We start from the raw sequence: 15,200 nt of genomic DNA, 5'->3' as shown, positions 1-15,200 counted from the left end.
TGTTTTTGACCATGTTTTATTTTTTTAGTACAGTACTGTTAAAAGTTAGTTCCAACATGTTTGACTGGGAGACTTTGTTTTTTGTTGGTTTTTTTTTCAGCTGAGGTCAACAGACAAAGCAAAGCTATCGCAGCAGTTGCCAAGGTTACCACAACTACAATGCTGGGATTTTCTAAAGAAAAAAAAAATGACAAACTAGAATTTGATTTAGAAACACATGGTGCAACTGCAACCGGAACAGAATTTTTTGTAAAGCCTTTCCACCATTTTCTTCTTTTTTTTTTATTATTCTCTTGATTTCCATGTTTATTTAATGTCACACAAATCTTAATCGTTATCTCTAGGTACAAACTGCACCGAAAAGAGATACAAAAATAAAATAAAAATAAAACAAAGAATCAGATTAAAATGAAAGAAAGATTTTTCCATTCGTATTCATTCTACCTGTGTCTTCTGCTTCAGAGCTGCAGTAAAGTGATGTTTGAGTATGATCACAGATTTAGATGGCGCTGTGGGGAATTCATTGACGTTTCATTATTAAATCATCAAGTGAGGGTGTGTGTGTGCGCGTGTGTGGTTTGCTGACTATGCTCTGACACGTCATGGATGGACAGAAGGCACAGCAGTGGTGCCTCGGAAAGAAAAAAAAAAGAAGAAATAAAAACACTGTGCACCAGAGGTTTGGGCACGTTTATCCAGAATGACAAATCACAAGTTTAAGGTTGAATGTAGGGCATATTTCCTGAAGCTTTTGCAATAAATAGTAAAAACTGTTGGGCTAAACAGTAAGTTATGTAGAATCTCAAGAACATGGAAAGAGCAAGGAATGGGACTGAACGCCTGGGCAAGATTCCCGTTAAGCTCCGTCTGTTCAACATATCTTCATGTATTGATTTGCTAGGAAAATGCAAACAAACTGTCTTATGATGACCATGTATGAAAAGGAGCCAACAGCCGATCACATCACATGGGATTAATATGTATTCTCCGGTCTTGCACAAACATATCAATGAATTAAGAAACTGTTGTGATTTCCTTGCCAGCCGACGTTTTTATTCCTTTTCTCTGAACCAGTTATGTCTCAGTTCTGTGAATATGCTGAGTGTGTGTGTATGAATTAAGTATGTATGCATGTGGTTGTGTGTCAGTGTGTACTGTATGCGATTACGAGGGCTGTGAGCCCAGCAGTCTCTCTATAGCGGCATTTATGTCTCCCCCAGTAGCGATGAGGGCCTGCAGGTTGGCCTCGCGGTTGATGAAGCCCATGGCGTTCAGCTGGTCCAGCTGGGACTGGAACATCACCTCAGGGGCCTGGGTCTACAGGGAGAAAAACAAACGACAGTGTTGATGAATGAAATCATTGCGTCATTAAAAACGACACAGGAAGCACTTCCTGTGCATGCGTGTACCGTTGGACTTCCTCCTACTCCTCCTCCTCCTCCTACTCCTCCTCCTCCTCCTCCTGCAAACATCTGGAGCATCTGTTGCATCAGCTGCTGCTGGGCGGGGCTTGCTCCTGCAGTGCTGGGAGAGGGGGCCGGGTTCTCTGCGGGCACGGCTCCTCCTGTCGGTATGCCAGGAATTCCACCTGGCATGAAACTAGGCCAAAAGAAAAATAGTTGAAAAAAAAAAAATAAATCTCCATGTATATTAAACATGCAACATGTATGTGTACGTCTGTGTGTGCATACCTTGGCATGAGGCCCGGTGCTTCTGTCTGCAGTGTCTGTAGGCCTTGCTGAATCTGCATTAGAGCTTGCATGGCTCTGGGGTTGGTCATCACTGACAGGGCTTCAGGATTCTGCATCTGCAATCAAACAGAAATAGGAGCAATGACGTAACCGAGTGACTCATTTATGGTTTATCCCATGTCTGGCATTCTGTCCTGGTGTTTGAGACAATGAATCTCTGAAAGTTACTCATCAACAATCACTGAGTCATAAGCATAGGACGTACATTTGAACTAATATCCACAACATGTTTCCACTTTTACTTTGAGTTTAAAAATAAACACAGGACTGGGTTTTTGGACTGAATGTTGAGCGGTACCTGCTGCAGAAAGACGGGGAGCTGAGACCTGAACTGTTCCTGCAACTGTGGGTTTCCAGCAAACAAGGGGTTATTCATCAGAACCTGGTGGAGAGTAAAAAATAGTCGGTTTATAATTCCACATCAGGCTATGCTGCAAACCTTCAAAGTGGATATTTCAATGGTCTTAAACTAAGAACGATTTCAATGTCACTGTGTGTAGCAACACCTTGCTGTTCTGGTTCATGATACAATCTTTTGTATCATGTTTGTAAAGACTCATATTGTTTTCATGTTTTTAAAATTTGCTGCAAATGCTAGATGAGCTTAACAGACGATCCCCTCTATGTTCTGTGAGGGTGCACTGAAATACTGAGCTTACTGTCCTAAAGCATAACAAACCGACCCAGATCCCACTATTTACAATTTATTACAAGCTGAACTCCTCAATATAATCAATCAAAACCTATTGTGGTGCATTATAACAGAGAGTTCTAAGTACGGAATTTGCATTTACAAATATTATTGTATATTTTAATATGCAATACTATCTGTGTGTTTCCTGTATGATGGTGGTTATGTGGGAATGTGCATGCGCATTCATTGCTCTTTCCACTTCTTACCTGGGAGGCCAACTCTGGGTTTTGGGCCAGTGACTGCATCATACTGCGCATGTAGGGAGCAGAGAGCATGTTCTGCATCAGCTGAGGGTTTTCTGAGATCTGCTGCAGTAGACTCTGCATACCTGGGCTGTTGAACATGCCTGCAACACATACAAGTATGTTTATGTGAGTACAAGTAAATACAGTAACTGCAAAACTGGCAGGTATATGGAAAATGGACAAACATGCTACATAGAGAGCATACATATATTAAAGCCTTCTGTCTTACCGTTGCCTAGACTTCCTGAACTGATGCCCAGTGGGTTGGACACACTGGGGTTGGTGCCCCCTGTGGTGCTGGTGCCTCCTGTGGTGTTGTCTCCACTCCCAGGATGGGTAGAAGAATTTGCTGGGGCCCATGGATTGGGCAGAGGCTCCCGGTTCTCTGTCCGGGACGGCTGGGCACCAGACTCGGAGCCGCCACCTAGAGCTGAGAACGGGTTGCTACCAAACTACAGGGAAAGAGATTGGACATATTTAGACCCAACATTGGTCAAAACATCCAGCAGTTATCCACAGAACAATTTCAAATAAAGGCTTACAAAAGATGAGACAAAATCCTGACAGACTGATCAATTGTGGGAAATTATTTTAGATATGATCAGTAAACTTTACCTGTTCCCTGGCAGCACTAAACATGGGTTCCTGAATATCTGTGTACATCCTCCTCAAGGCATTGTAACCTCCTGGGATGCTCTCCAAGTTGCTCAAAACCCGGTCCTGGTTCCGCATCATTTCCTGCATCATGGATGGGTTCCTGGCCAGCTCCATGGTCTGGGAGGAGAGAGGAAAAGGCAAGTCTCCAAAATATTCTTTTTCATAACAGCTATCAAAATACTGAATACAATATATGCCCATATGTCATGACAACCCTCTGTAAAATGCCTGAGCTTTCCTACCTGTCTCATGAGCTCTGGGTTGTTGAGCATGTGGGAAATCTCGGGGTTGCGTTCCATCAGTGTCTGCATCTGAGGATTTGCCATGATCATTTGCCTCATCAGATCTGGGTTGGACATCATATTCTGCACCAGCGGGTTCTCCATGATCTGAGCAAGCATCTCTGGATTGGACATGAGCTGCCTCTGCATCTGCTGCTGCAATTCCATGAAGTTCCCTGAGCCCATGCCCATTCCTGCCAGATTCGCCAGGTCGCCAAAGCCAGCTGAGAGAGGCATGGTGGGAGATGTGATGAGTTGATATGTTACATTTGTGGTGTTGGACTAATATAGGGTATTTGAATGTGAACTAGAGACACAAAAGTGAACTCACTCAAGATGTTGGGTGTCTGTGTCGGTGGTGGAGCAGAACCAGTAGAAGCTGCTGTGGGAGGGGGGTTGGTTGCTGGACTAGAGGTGGATGAACTGGCAGCTTGAGTGGAGGCTGAGCTGGAGGCTGGGGTGCTACTGCTTTCTCCTGCCCTGTGGGGATTTAAAATAGAACATTCAGTACATACACAGGCTTATAATTTGTCTGAAGTTAACTTTTTACAAATAACCTTGTATGTACTATAATCAATACTTGAATTAGATAACCATTTACGTTGGGTGTACTATACCTGTCTCCTTAAAATAATGCTAAAAACAAATACAGTTAGTGATGAATAGTTAATTTGTATAATTTAACTTCAATTACCCGTCAATTCTTTGTTTAAGAGTTTTGCCTTACTTGTGTGCTGTCTTTATGACAAGATGTACTGTTAGGCCATCCTTGATGCCATGCTGGCTGAGGCTGTCTCCATCCTTTAGGATCTTCCCTGCGAAAATCAGAACCAATTGGTCTTGTTTGGCTTTAAACCGCTTTGAGATCTCTTCTTTGAACTGTATGAGAGGAAAAATGGCAAACAAAATGTAATTAGACTGAATGGGAAACCAAACAAATACATTGGAAAAAACATTTAAAAAGGGGTATTGAGAATGAGATCAATACATAGCAGTATAGGCATGGGCATGGGACAGTGTCTGGTTTTAAGGTACATCTCATTATAAAAAAAAGCTTTACATCATTATTGCTGTATGAGCTGCTTTTTTATGATTTATCAAAAGACAGAGAGAATTAATCCCACAGTTGGTGTGAAGTGTAGATTAACCGGACATGCCCGTACCCCAACAGTCAGTCAGCTGTTTAAGATGAAGAGCATTTTTTCTTGACTGATAACGATATCAAACTGGAGTGTCTGTCGATGCTGTTATCAGTCCAATGCAAAACATTTTAGACCTTTTAAACTATGAAACTATTAACAACACATTTGTGCTGATCCATTTAACACCGACAGTCATTGCAACCAATTTCAAAGACATTATTCCCCAACTGTGCAACAAATATTCTTCTCCCACAAAAGAAGAAATAAACAGTCCACAACATGACAGAGCTAAAATACTTCATACACTATGAAGAATGCAATATACAGGATTTTAGGATTGTATCAGTTTTTACACTCAATATCTGATCCTATGGTTGTGACCAGTATTGTAACGATACCGAGTATCATATCAGCTCATCCCTAAATCACTCTTCACTAAAATTCATGTCTTGATAAACATTTGTGCCCAGCAGATAACAGGACTAATTAAATAGCTAACTAGAGCTGAAACGATTAATCGATTAATAATCGATTACTAAATTAATCGACAACTATTTTGATAATCGATTAATTGGTTTGAAGCTTTTTTTCATGACTAAAACAAGATTTCCGATTGTTTAAGCTTCTTAAATGTTTAATTTCTTTGCTCTATTCAAAGAAATCATTAAAAGTTAATCATTTTGGTTTGTGGACAAAACAAGACATTTGAGAACATCATAATTTCCAGGTTTGATGAACACAGATCAAAATTTTTTACAGTTTTCTGATATTTTATGGACCAAGCGATTCATCGAGAAAATAATCAACAGATTAATCGATTATGAAAATAATCGTTAGTTGCAGCTCTATAGCTAATATCACATAGTTGGAGGATGACATACTGTAACTCAACAATTCAGCTAGTATCACAATTTATATTTTGTTTAAATATTCCATTATTGTGTACATCTGTTCAAAATCACTACATTTTTAAACGGCCTGCTATTTCTCTGGTGGTTTTGGAACTGTTTGTGTATTGTGCAAAGAGATTGTATATTTAGTCTTCCAAGTCCATTCTAAGGCCTACCAAGAAACAGCCACAAGGGGGTGAACTGGCTCAGTGCAAGAAGAAGTCTAAAGTCTACAGGGAAATTAGCTTACATCCCCCATCATTTTACATTTTCCCAAGGAGTTAATGGTCTCATTTTGCAAATTTTTCTCGATGATAAACGAGATGAAATGTTACAACAGGTTCAGCATTTTTAATGTTAATTCTGTTAATAAGAGTACTGGATTAAACATAAATTTAAACAGTGTATTGGCTAATCTAATTGATTATGATGTAAATCCACATACTAGGGCTGAACAATTTTAAGAATTATCGCAATATCCAATTGCGATAATTCTGACTTAAAGGTCAATAGGATTCGCGATATGAGACGGAAAGGTAATTATGACTCATTTTCATTTCAATTCAAAATGATTACTGTATGATATTTGTGTAAATCTGTGAGAAATAAAGACGTTTTCTTTAGTTTGGAGAATATGACATGTACAGGTCAGGACAAGATTTAATCTAAAATGGCCATTTAACACACATTTTGGCTCACACAATTTCGATTCATTGATCAGCCCTACCACATACTGTGACTCTGAAATAAACATCTTCAGTGAAACCATGACATTTTGGCTTGCAGCAAAAAAGACTCAGGTTCACGACCCATTTGGAACCAGGGCCTCTCTGCGAAATGTTTGCATGTTCTCCCTGTGTGTGTTTTTTTCTCTCCTGGTACTCCTGTTTCCTCCCACAGTCCAAAAACATGCAACGGTTAATTTAACACTATATGAGACTAAATGGATATGCGCCTCTGTGTGCTGGCCCTGCGCTGGACTGGTGACCTGCCCAGGGTCTACCCTGCCTTTCGCCCCCTGTATTCAGCCGGGACTGGCTCCAGCAACCCACGACCCTCATGTGTGGAGGTTAAAGTGGTAAGCAAGGGATGGAAGGTGATTATACTGACAGAATATCATACCAGTACAAGGACTAGCTTCTAAGTCAATTTCTATTTTGTAAATATTTTTTTCTATACGTTTAGCAGTAGAGTGTGGTCCCAAACCATCTAAATCTTCAAACTGATAACACTTTAACTACTGTGATTTAACTACACTTTAATTAATGATTCTCAAAGAAAAATACCTAATTTTATGGGACCCTACACTATCATTAAATCTCCTTTTTCACTGTATATAAGCTTTACACACAAAAATAAACTGGTCGGAGCTGGTTTGTACACTGAGAAATATTTTAACTTCAAATTACGGAATACAATTTTTATTGACATATAGGATATATAGGACTGGAAACTTGAATGACTTATTTGTAGAACTTTCCAGCAGGTGAAACTATTGCTCTCTATATATTATTTTATATGATAGTTATTTTTATGATGATCTCTAGACTGTGTGTGTGAAGCATGCGCAGTTCGTCATCAAAGCACAGTTTTAAGGCACAGTTTGTTTAACTTTTTATTTCATTTCTTTAAACTGATTGTCAGAACTCTAAGCTTTGTCGGTGCAACAGTGTTATATACAAGCAGAGGTCATCTGATTGCACAACGCTCACGAAGAGATTTACAATGAGACCTTTATGCTGAAAAGCATTATACTGCCTGGCGTAGAGTAATATAGTATATTTTCTTTTTCAAAATGATAAAAGGGAAAATGATCAATCACATTTGTTGTCTATTTGACTGTGAACAGTATAACTAAAACAATAAAGGGTTTTTTTTGTGAAATTTTCTGGGACTGTAGGTTATGGCTCAAGAACAAAATTCTGTGGATTTGTATCTTTCTGGATTTCAAAAAATACACAGAAATTCAAGGAATGTACTGACACTATGGGAATCACATCCTAGAGTGTTTTCTCTAGTTTGTTCTTGGTATTTCTCTTGCTTAAGTTATACCTTTTAGTTATTTTTTCTAAATTGGTTCATCCTCCTATTTTATTTGATAAGTATTATTTGCTTCCTGTATTATCATTATTGGTTTTCCCTTGTTTTATTCCCTATTTTTTGTTCAGTCTATACTATTTTAGCCTGCCTCTGATTATTTCTCATTGCTAACCGTTACCTTAGCCAAGGTAGTGATGTTGTAACCATTTGTCTGTGTGCAGCAAACTCAAATAGTAGAAAATGAGGTTCACACCCTCTTAAGTGCTTTTGCCTAGTTCCGTTTTATTTCAATAGTTAGTGTTTTCTGAACGCTTTATCACAGTCCTCCTATTAAAATTACATTAATTTACACCCAGCCAATACAGGAAAGACAACACACAGTGAGTCAGAAAAGCTAATCTAAAAATGGCTGCTAGAGCAGACACACGTTATAAAAACGAGTTTACACAATAAACAATCCTAAAGAATGCACATGATTTCATTCTAACGCCTGATTGCATTATGGTCTCAGTGTTTTGCGTATCTAAGCAAACTGTAGCTCTGAGAGTGCTGTGTATTCCCTGGAAAGCCGAATGACTCAGTGGTAGCAGGGAGAATGTTCTAGAGTGAAACTGAACTTGGGTATCTTTAAAGCTTCTTAACAGAGATGGTTAACAGACGGCCCTCGACTCCCCACCCACCAAATATCATATATTTGGTTTTATCAGGCCATTATCCCTGGCAGAGCCATAATGCGGCGCGTCATCTGACACTTGTATAGCTACGTAGTAAGCTAACTTAGCTCTTTAGACGCTAAATAGCCGTTAGCCGTAAAACGGATAGCCGGTCTGTCGTAGCAATTCTTTAATATCCTCCGATTAGATGGCTATATCTCACTATTGGTGACCAGTAGCGTTAACTATTAACGCGGAATAACCGTTAGCCAAAACAGTTGTACATCCACAGCACAAAACTTTTTTAATTTCATATACTCCTAGCTAGCCGGTAAGAGTGACGACAAATGCTAACACGGCTAACTAGCTTGGTAGCTAAAGTTGTGGGCAGGGGCATGACGTTAGAGCACGCAGCAGCCAGCTCTGCGCCTGCCAAATCAACATACCTGAGTGACAGAGGCATCCTCTGGAATGGGGATTTCTTCTTTGTCTTTTGGTGTTTTCACTGTGACCTTAATAATAGTTCCCTCCGAGGCTTCGGTTTTATTATTGTTGTTATTACCGGGATCTGCGGCGCCTTGGTCAGCCATCTTTACTCCACCAATGGAACAGCTCACCGTCTGGCGTCAGCTTCCGGGTCACAAGACGTCAAAACCTCTTTCCAGAAAGAAATGCACGGGTTCACGTATGAGAGAGAGGGGGGTGGAGGGAGGGGCCTTTACGTGTGTAGTTTCATGTGGGAATAAGTTTTATTTACAATGAGAAAGGGGGTGGGGACTAAGACTATTACTTTTATTTTTTAAATCTTATATGATGTGGAAAGTTTCATATTCTTAAAAGACAAATCCGAACCATGTTATGAATGTTTGCTAAGCCTTTGAAGGTCCATGCCTTTGAAGGTAGAGGATAATAATAATAAAAGGATGAGAATGAAGAAGAACTTTGACCCATGACAAAGAAGGATGAGAAAAGGATGAGATGGGATCAAAATTATGAATAACTTCATACTGTGATTAGGAACCATGTTGGCAGGGCAGCATTACACCTCTTAGTGTTCAGCCTGCCAGAAAGAATTAGAAGACATGGGTGCAGGTGTACTTCCACTCCAAATAACACACAACAACTGCCTTACGTAAAGGCAATGTATTACATAAAAGTTAACAGATTAGATTCTTCACAGTTCAGCAAGTCAGTATCAATATCAATAAAGAACTGAAAAGTTTGTCCTACTCTCCCTTTTCTTAATACATTTCCAAAAAGATTGTCCCAAGTTACAATAATGAAATTCTTAGACTTGAGCTCATCCTCCTTGTATTATGTAAAAGAAAATCACTCAATAAATACAGATATAATATAATTTGTGAAGCAGTAGAGTTGTTTTGTTTTCTTTGTTTTGCTCAAGGGCAACAGTGCAAGGTTTTACTTCTCTTTACAGTATGAGTCATTTCTCTTTTATTATGTACTATTTTATACCATAGACTGAAGGATTGATACATTGCCTTATTTTTGCTCATCAATTCACACAAACACACAACAACATTTCATGGGAACAGACTATACAGCAGTATTTCATTTCTTCCTGGCCAGTGTTATTGCACAAAATATTTATATTTAAACTGTGTTAATCACCTTTGTACGTTGATATAATCACAACTGTACACAACTGACGATGTGTCCTGGTGGTGGTAACGTCAACTTGGCAGCGATCTCCAGACCCCAACCTCTCCAGCAATTTCCCACTGAACTCTTATTAAAACAGTGTTCAAGAAAGAGCAAGCATGTATGTGCACAAATAACTTTGTCAGATATTAAAATATGAACCGACAAACCATTGTTTTTTTAGGTTAAAACAGCCCAATAGGACAGAGAAAGAGCTGCTCATGTAGTGTGCTCTCTCTATACGTATGTGCCCTTCCATACTGCCACAGTGTGATGGTGACGGCACTGAAAGAAAGTGTCTGTTTCAGCACGTTGCACTGACACAGACAGACAGTCCTGCATACCTATGCATTTCCTTAGTTCTAGAGCAAATCAAACAAAAGCCCACAAAAAAGGAACATGGGCCACCACACCTTTTCCAAGGCCCCATGCCCACACATACACACACTCAAATGTGCAGGGTCACATGTACTGTGGCCTCTGTAGCATCTCATTCAAATGCCCCCCACACAGAGACAGTGGTGGCTGCAAAGAATTTTGCTATCATCAACAGAAAAGTGAGGGACAGCTTTTTGGTCGCCGTATTCTCTCTGATTCTCTCTCTTTCCCACTAAGTGAGCAGCAGCTCTCACCTTTTTCCCTCTACCCATCTCTATCTTTACCTGTGGAAGGTGGGCAGTAGAGAGGGTGCATTTCCAGAAACAAGGTAAGGCATCAAATTTCATACCTTTTTTTATTTACCATAACCGGTAATACACCAATGTGACGTGCTGATCTAAAGGGAAAACTACAACTAACTCCATACTTGTAAAGAGCAGCTTGAACATTGGTTTTGCTTTGCACTTGTTCACTAGTCACTAGTTTCTAGTCGTCCGTGTTGTTGAGTGAAGTTTTGTATTGGCTAGAATCATGTGATTTTCAAGCAGCACTTTAAATCCTTTGTGCAGTTTTGGCAGGATTTGTATCATTTCATTTTTACGATAGCCCACCCAAGGGCTATATATACACTTGCACATGCATAGTGCCACACTGACACTGACTGACAACATATTTCAATTCATACATTATGTTTTAGCTCCTCAGTGAGTTTACAATAGTTTTGGATTTTTCATTCTAGTTTTTATTTGTTTTTATTTTTGTAAATGCTTAGTGTTAGTTTAGTTTCAGGGAGTTCAATCTGAGGAAAAAAAACAACCCAATAAATAAACCCAATAAAAGACTAGAGGTTTGATTTAATTAGATGAACCAACTCAAACCAATGAACTTCATAACAAATGTTATGTTTAACTTGTATGTCCAACATTGGAAACAAAAACATTTTATTATGAATGAATGAAAATGCTGTCTCAAATACAACCTTTCAAAATTGTCGGCAGAGAAAAAATAAATCATATGACCCCAAAAGGATTATGTATGGAATGAATTTACAAAGATGAAAAGTTTTTGCTCCAATTTTAGTTAGTTTTATAAACGCACAATTTAGTTTCAGTTATTGTTTTCTTTAAACTCTAGTTATTGTTTTTATTTCACTTAACGAACACTTTTTTTTGTTTTTTTTTCAATTTTAGTTTTCATTATTTATAATAACCTTAGTCCTCAGTGGCACTCCTGAACAGTCAGGTATGATGTTACCCAAACGTTTGATTTCCTCTCCTGCAGTTGCTCTGAAGTGGCCCCATTGTCTCAGCTCAAGATGTACAGCTTCATGGGAGGGGGTCTGTTCTGTGCCATCGTGGGTAACATCCTGCTGGTGGTCTCCACTGCAACTGACTACTGGATGCAGTACAGGCTCTCTGGAAACTATGCCCACCAGGGTCTGTGGAGATACTGCATGTCCAACAAGTGCTACATGCAGACTGACAATATAGGTAAGTCATCTGTGGAACAATCAAGGACACAAATTAAACAAATCAAAAGCACCTGTGGTTGTTTTCTTTCTATCGTAGGAGTGTATTGACGAATTTGCCTCCTTGAAATGATACTAGTTGTGTGACTAACTTGTCAGGTCTTATGCTTTGTCATTTCGAGTTCCCTTTTCACCATAAACTAGAGACAAGCCGTGTCACATTATTTCTTTTATTGAGATTCAGCAGCTGGTTTGTGTTTTTGCCAAAGGTATTTAACGTTATCTACTACCTGAGCTAAAAATGAAATAATCACTGGCTAGAAAAATCACTAAATCACTTCTGCTCACAGTAAAAGCGGATGTCATGTTAGTATTAATCAAGGGTGACTGTATATCCATAACAGCACATGACATTATTGATAACGTGTACCTGTTTTTTTCCAGCTTACTGGAATGCCACCAGGGCTTTCATGATCCTCTCAGGGATGTCGTGCTTTGCAGGCATCATAGCTGGCATCATGTCTTTTTCACACTTCTCCTCCTTCGAAAGGTTCAACCGCTCCTTTGCTGCAGGAGTCATGTTTTTTATCTCCAGTGAGTGCCGTCTTCCTTCTGACCTGACACACACACACACACACACACTTTGAGGCACATACACACAAAGTATAACTGCCATGTTTTTGTCCTCTGTCCCACTCAGCTTTGTTTGTTTTGTTGGCTATGGCCATCTACACCGGAGTGACTATCAACTTCCTGGGAAGGCGCTTTGGTGACTGGCGCTTCTCATGGTCTTACATACTTGGCTGGGTGGCCATGCTCATGAACTTCTTTGCTGGTGAGAATGGACAAAGGTCACTTTGGACAAGGGTGGTCCAAAGGTCACTTTGGACTAAGGTCACACATATATATATATATATATATACACATAATAATATTTAGATTGAAGTTGTATAGTGTGTAATTTGTGTGTCATTTTGTCATCAAACATAATGTACGTCACCAACACTCTGCCTCTGTCTGTTGCAGGAATTTTCTACATATGTGCTTACAGAATGTGTGAATGCAGGAGAGGAAACAGCCCACGCTAGAGGGAGACAAACTGCTTGTGTTTCTCAAAAGAGAAAAATGCCACTTTGAGTAGAGGAGAAGCTGTACACACTGATCTGCAGAAGATTTGATGACTGACGCTGGTCCTAGAGGCCTTAGATGGTCTGCTTTCTAAAACACACCTTCTTTAATCATTCATTATATTAGCATGGAGTAAAAACAAACCCAGTTAAACTGAATAATGTGTCTGATAATTGTAACATGATATTGGTGTTATCAAACTTATTAAACCTTCATTAAATCATACTGATCATTCTGTGATTTGGCACGTTCAATAAAGTTGACGCTCCACTGCTTTGTTTCCGCTGCTGCACTGAGAGGACACCAGAAGATGGCAGCACTGAAACACAGCACGAGAGCGGCGTGTTTGTTCGACTGACTCAAGGTTAAATCTGATACAAGCACAAGATGCTGAGAAACATTTTATCTGGAGCTACAGTTGTTCACTTCACTCCAGTAATTCACCGATCGCAGACAATGTTTCTGCTCAGGAAATGCTTCAAAGAATTAGCTGAAATGGAAATATTAGTCTGCACGGCAGAGAACAATGCATAAAAGGTAAACAGTGCATACCTTTGTCTCAGGATTGCCCCTGAAGCTACAATATGTGTTTGCGGCTTCCCCCAAACTAATATGTTTTTATTAGGCTGTTGTTTATGGGAAATAGTTCCAGCTTCCAAGTTTCCAAGCACGATCTTTCGCAACATGTTTGTTGACGTTCTCTGAGTATAGTACACTGAATTACAGTCTCAACTTTGTGACACACCTTCAAAGGGATTGTGCAGTGTCAAGACTTCCTGTTAGGTTGTAGGGATACGGTCAGGTTTAGGTTTAGATTTGGGTATCTGATTAGGTTCTGTGAGGTGTAAGGTAAAGGGAATATATTATAGCAGTGTGTGTGTGTGTGTGTGTGTGTGATAGGCCTCATGATGCAGAACAGAACCTGAGAAGAAGATTATGTTCCTGGACCGGGGGACAATACAGGGTGGGGTCTCCAGGCTCTGATTGTTCCATCTCCTCCATCTTTAATAACTGCTTCCTCTTTTTCCTTGGTATGCATCTATTAATCACCATCATCGGGGAGGGGGGGGGGGGGACAAGAGCAGTAGCTGCTGAGGTAATGAATGCTTTGGCTACATAGTGACGCAGAAACAATGAGGGAAATGTAAACAGTCTCTGGACCGACCCCTTGATCCAAGTTTCCATGACTGGCCCTGTGGCTGCAATGAAGTGATAAACTCTAATATTCCCAGATTATTTCTCCAGACTCTTCGATGGTCCACCCTGGGGTCTCACCGAGGCCAGAAATGTTCGCCTTCCAGAAGCGTAACACCTTAACTCTATAGACTCTAGAGAAGCACTAACCCTAAGTGCAGCCACAAGACCTTTTATTTATAAATCCAAGTTAATATAACAACCTTTTTGAACACAATGAGTAGTTGGAGTAAGGGTTTTCATAATGTGCTACAGTCCAAGATGCAGAAGTATCATTAAGGTAATTTTAACAGTTGAGAAATTACAAAAATACCTTCTCAAGTATTTGATAAGCCCTTAAATATTGCTTTGCCCAAAATAGGCTTGTCAATTATTGCAGCGTGTTTTACCTGAAAACATAATGTAGTTTACACAACAAACACAAAGAGGTACAGTATGAGATTTTTTTGAAAGAGTAGCATCATCACCCTCATTCTTTTGTATATGTGCACTATTATCTTTCTTGTGAATTGACACAGAAAGTTAGAGCGATCATCTCAGCTGCACGCCCAGTCTGTTGCTTTAGTTTAAAGAATGTAGCGCTTGGTCCAGGTGTGTACTTAAAGTTAAAGAATAACCTAATTTGAGGAATACATACTCATTCAAAATTCATTGAAACGTTTCATAGATGAAATATTAAACTCAGGAATGCAAGGTTAAGGTCACCCACCAGGACAACGGGCCATAGATCTGCTCACACTCACACACTCGTTTGACAAACTGCACAACAACTGGTATTTTTCACTGACAGAAGCCGTTTGCTTAATATGGCTCATTTTACAGACCTGCAATTTTGCACACTTCAAACAGCACTGTCTCTCTCTGTGGCAGATGTGCAGCCAGGTGTGTTGGTGGGACACAGAGGCACAAACACATAAAGAAATCACTGAATAATTTAAGGCAGGAGAAAAACAATGTATACTGTACACACAGTATTATTATGCTCCAAAAAAACCACATTGGTCTTTCACCAGTCAATGT

The 15,200-nt window shown here is 39.7% G+C and overlaps 2 protein-coding genes across 2 annotated transcripts; one reads left to right on the top strand and one right to left on the bottom strand.

Moving 5' to 3' along the window:
* LOC131447720 (ubiquilin-4-like) lies at positions 1-8,995 on the bottom strand. The gene is made up of 11 exons (XM_058619704.1): positions 8,800-8,995; positions 4,356-4,507; positions 3,960-4,108; positions 3,590-3,852; positions 3,306-3,464; positions 2,920-3,142; positions 2,652-2,791; positions 2,050-2,133; positions 1,692-1,807; positions 1,410-1,599; positions 1-1,317 (listed from the first exon to the last, which is right to left on the bottom strand). The coding sequence occupies exons 1-11, from the start codon at positions 8,941-8,943 to the stop codon at positions 1,165-1,167; spliced, it is 1,773 nt and encodes a 590-aa protein (XP_058475687.1). The 5' UTR covers positions 8,944-8,995; the 3' UTR covers positions 1-1,164.
* Positions 8,996-10,201: 1,206 nt separating this feature from the next.
* LOC131447541 (lens fiber membrane intrinsic protein-like) lies at positions 10,202-13,222 on the top strand. Its single transcript, XM_058619381.1, has 5 exons — positions 10,202-10,718; positions 11,672-11,880; positions 12,303-12,452; positions 12,559-12,693; positions 12,885-13,222. Exons 2-5 carry the CDS (start codon positions 11,706-11,708, stop codon positions 12,944-12,946), a joined length of 522 nt encoding a protein of 173 aa, XP_058475364.1. The 5' UTR covers positions 10,202-10,718; positions 11,672-11,705; the 3' UTR covers positions 12,947-13,222.
* The last annotated feature ends 1,978 nt before the right edge of the window (positions 13,223-15,200 follow it).

This window comes from Solea solea, chromosome 20, assembly GCF_958295425.1.
Source record: "Solea solea chromosome 20, fSolSol10.1, whole genome shotgun sequence".
NCBI classification, from domain to species: Eukaryota; Metazoa; Chordata; class Actinopteri; order Pleuronectiformes; family Soleidae; genus Solea; species Solea solea.
Note: the sequence above shows the minus strand (reverse complement) of the source record. Positions and strands in the feature narration are given on the sequence as shown.

What these genes read in the sequence shown, in the direction of transcription:
- LOC131447720 (XM_058619704.1), bottom strand. Translation starts at nt 8,943, where the DNA reads ATGGCTGACCAAGGCGCCGCAGATCCCGGTAATAACAACAATAATAAA. An exon ending in AGGATGCCTCTGTCACTCAG is followed by an intron (nt 4,508 to 8,799) that starts GTATGTTGATTT and finishes CCTCTCATACAG; the next exon opens with TTCAAAGAAGAGATCTCAAA. An exon ending in GAGTAGGAGGAAGTCCAACG is followed by an intron (nt 1,318 to 1,409) that starts GTACACGCATGC and finishes TTCTCCCTGTAG; the next exon opens with ACCCAGGCCCCTGAGGTGAT.
- LOC131447541 (XM_058619381.1), top strand. Translation starts at nt 11,706, where the DNA reads ATGTACAGCTTCATGGGAGGGGGTCTGTTCTGTGCCATCGTGGGTAAC. An exon ending in CATGCAGACTGACAATATAG is followed by an intron (nt 11,881 to 12,302) that starts GTAAGTCATCTG and finishes GTTTTTTTCCAG; the next exon opens with CTTACTGGAATGCCACCAGG. An exon ending in GCTCATGAACTTCTTTGCTG is followed by an intron (nt 12,694 to 12,884) that starts GTGAGAATGGAC and finishes TGTCTGTTGCAG; the next exon opens with GAATTTTCTACATATGTGCT.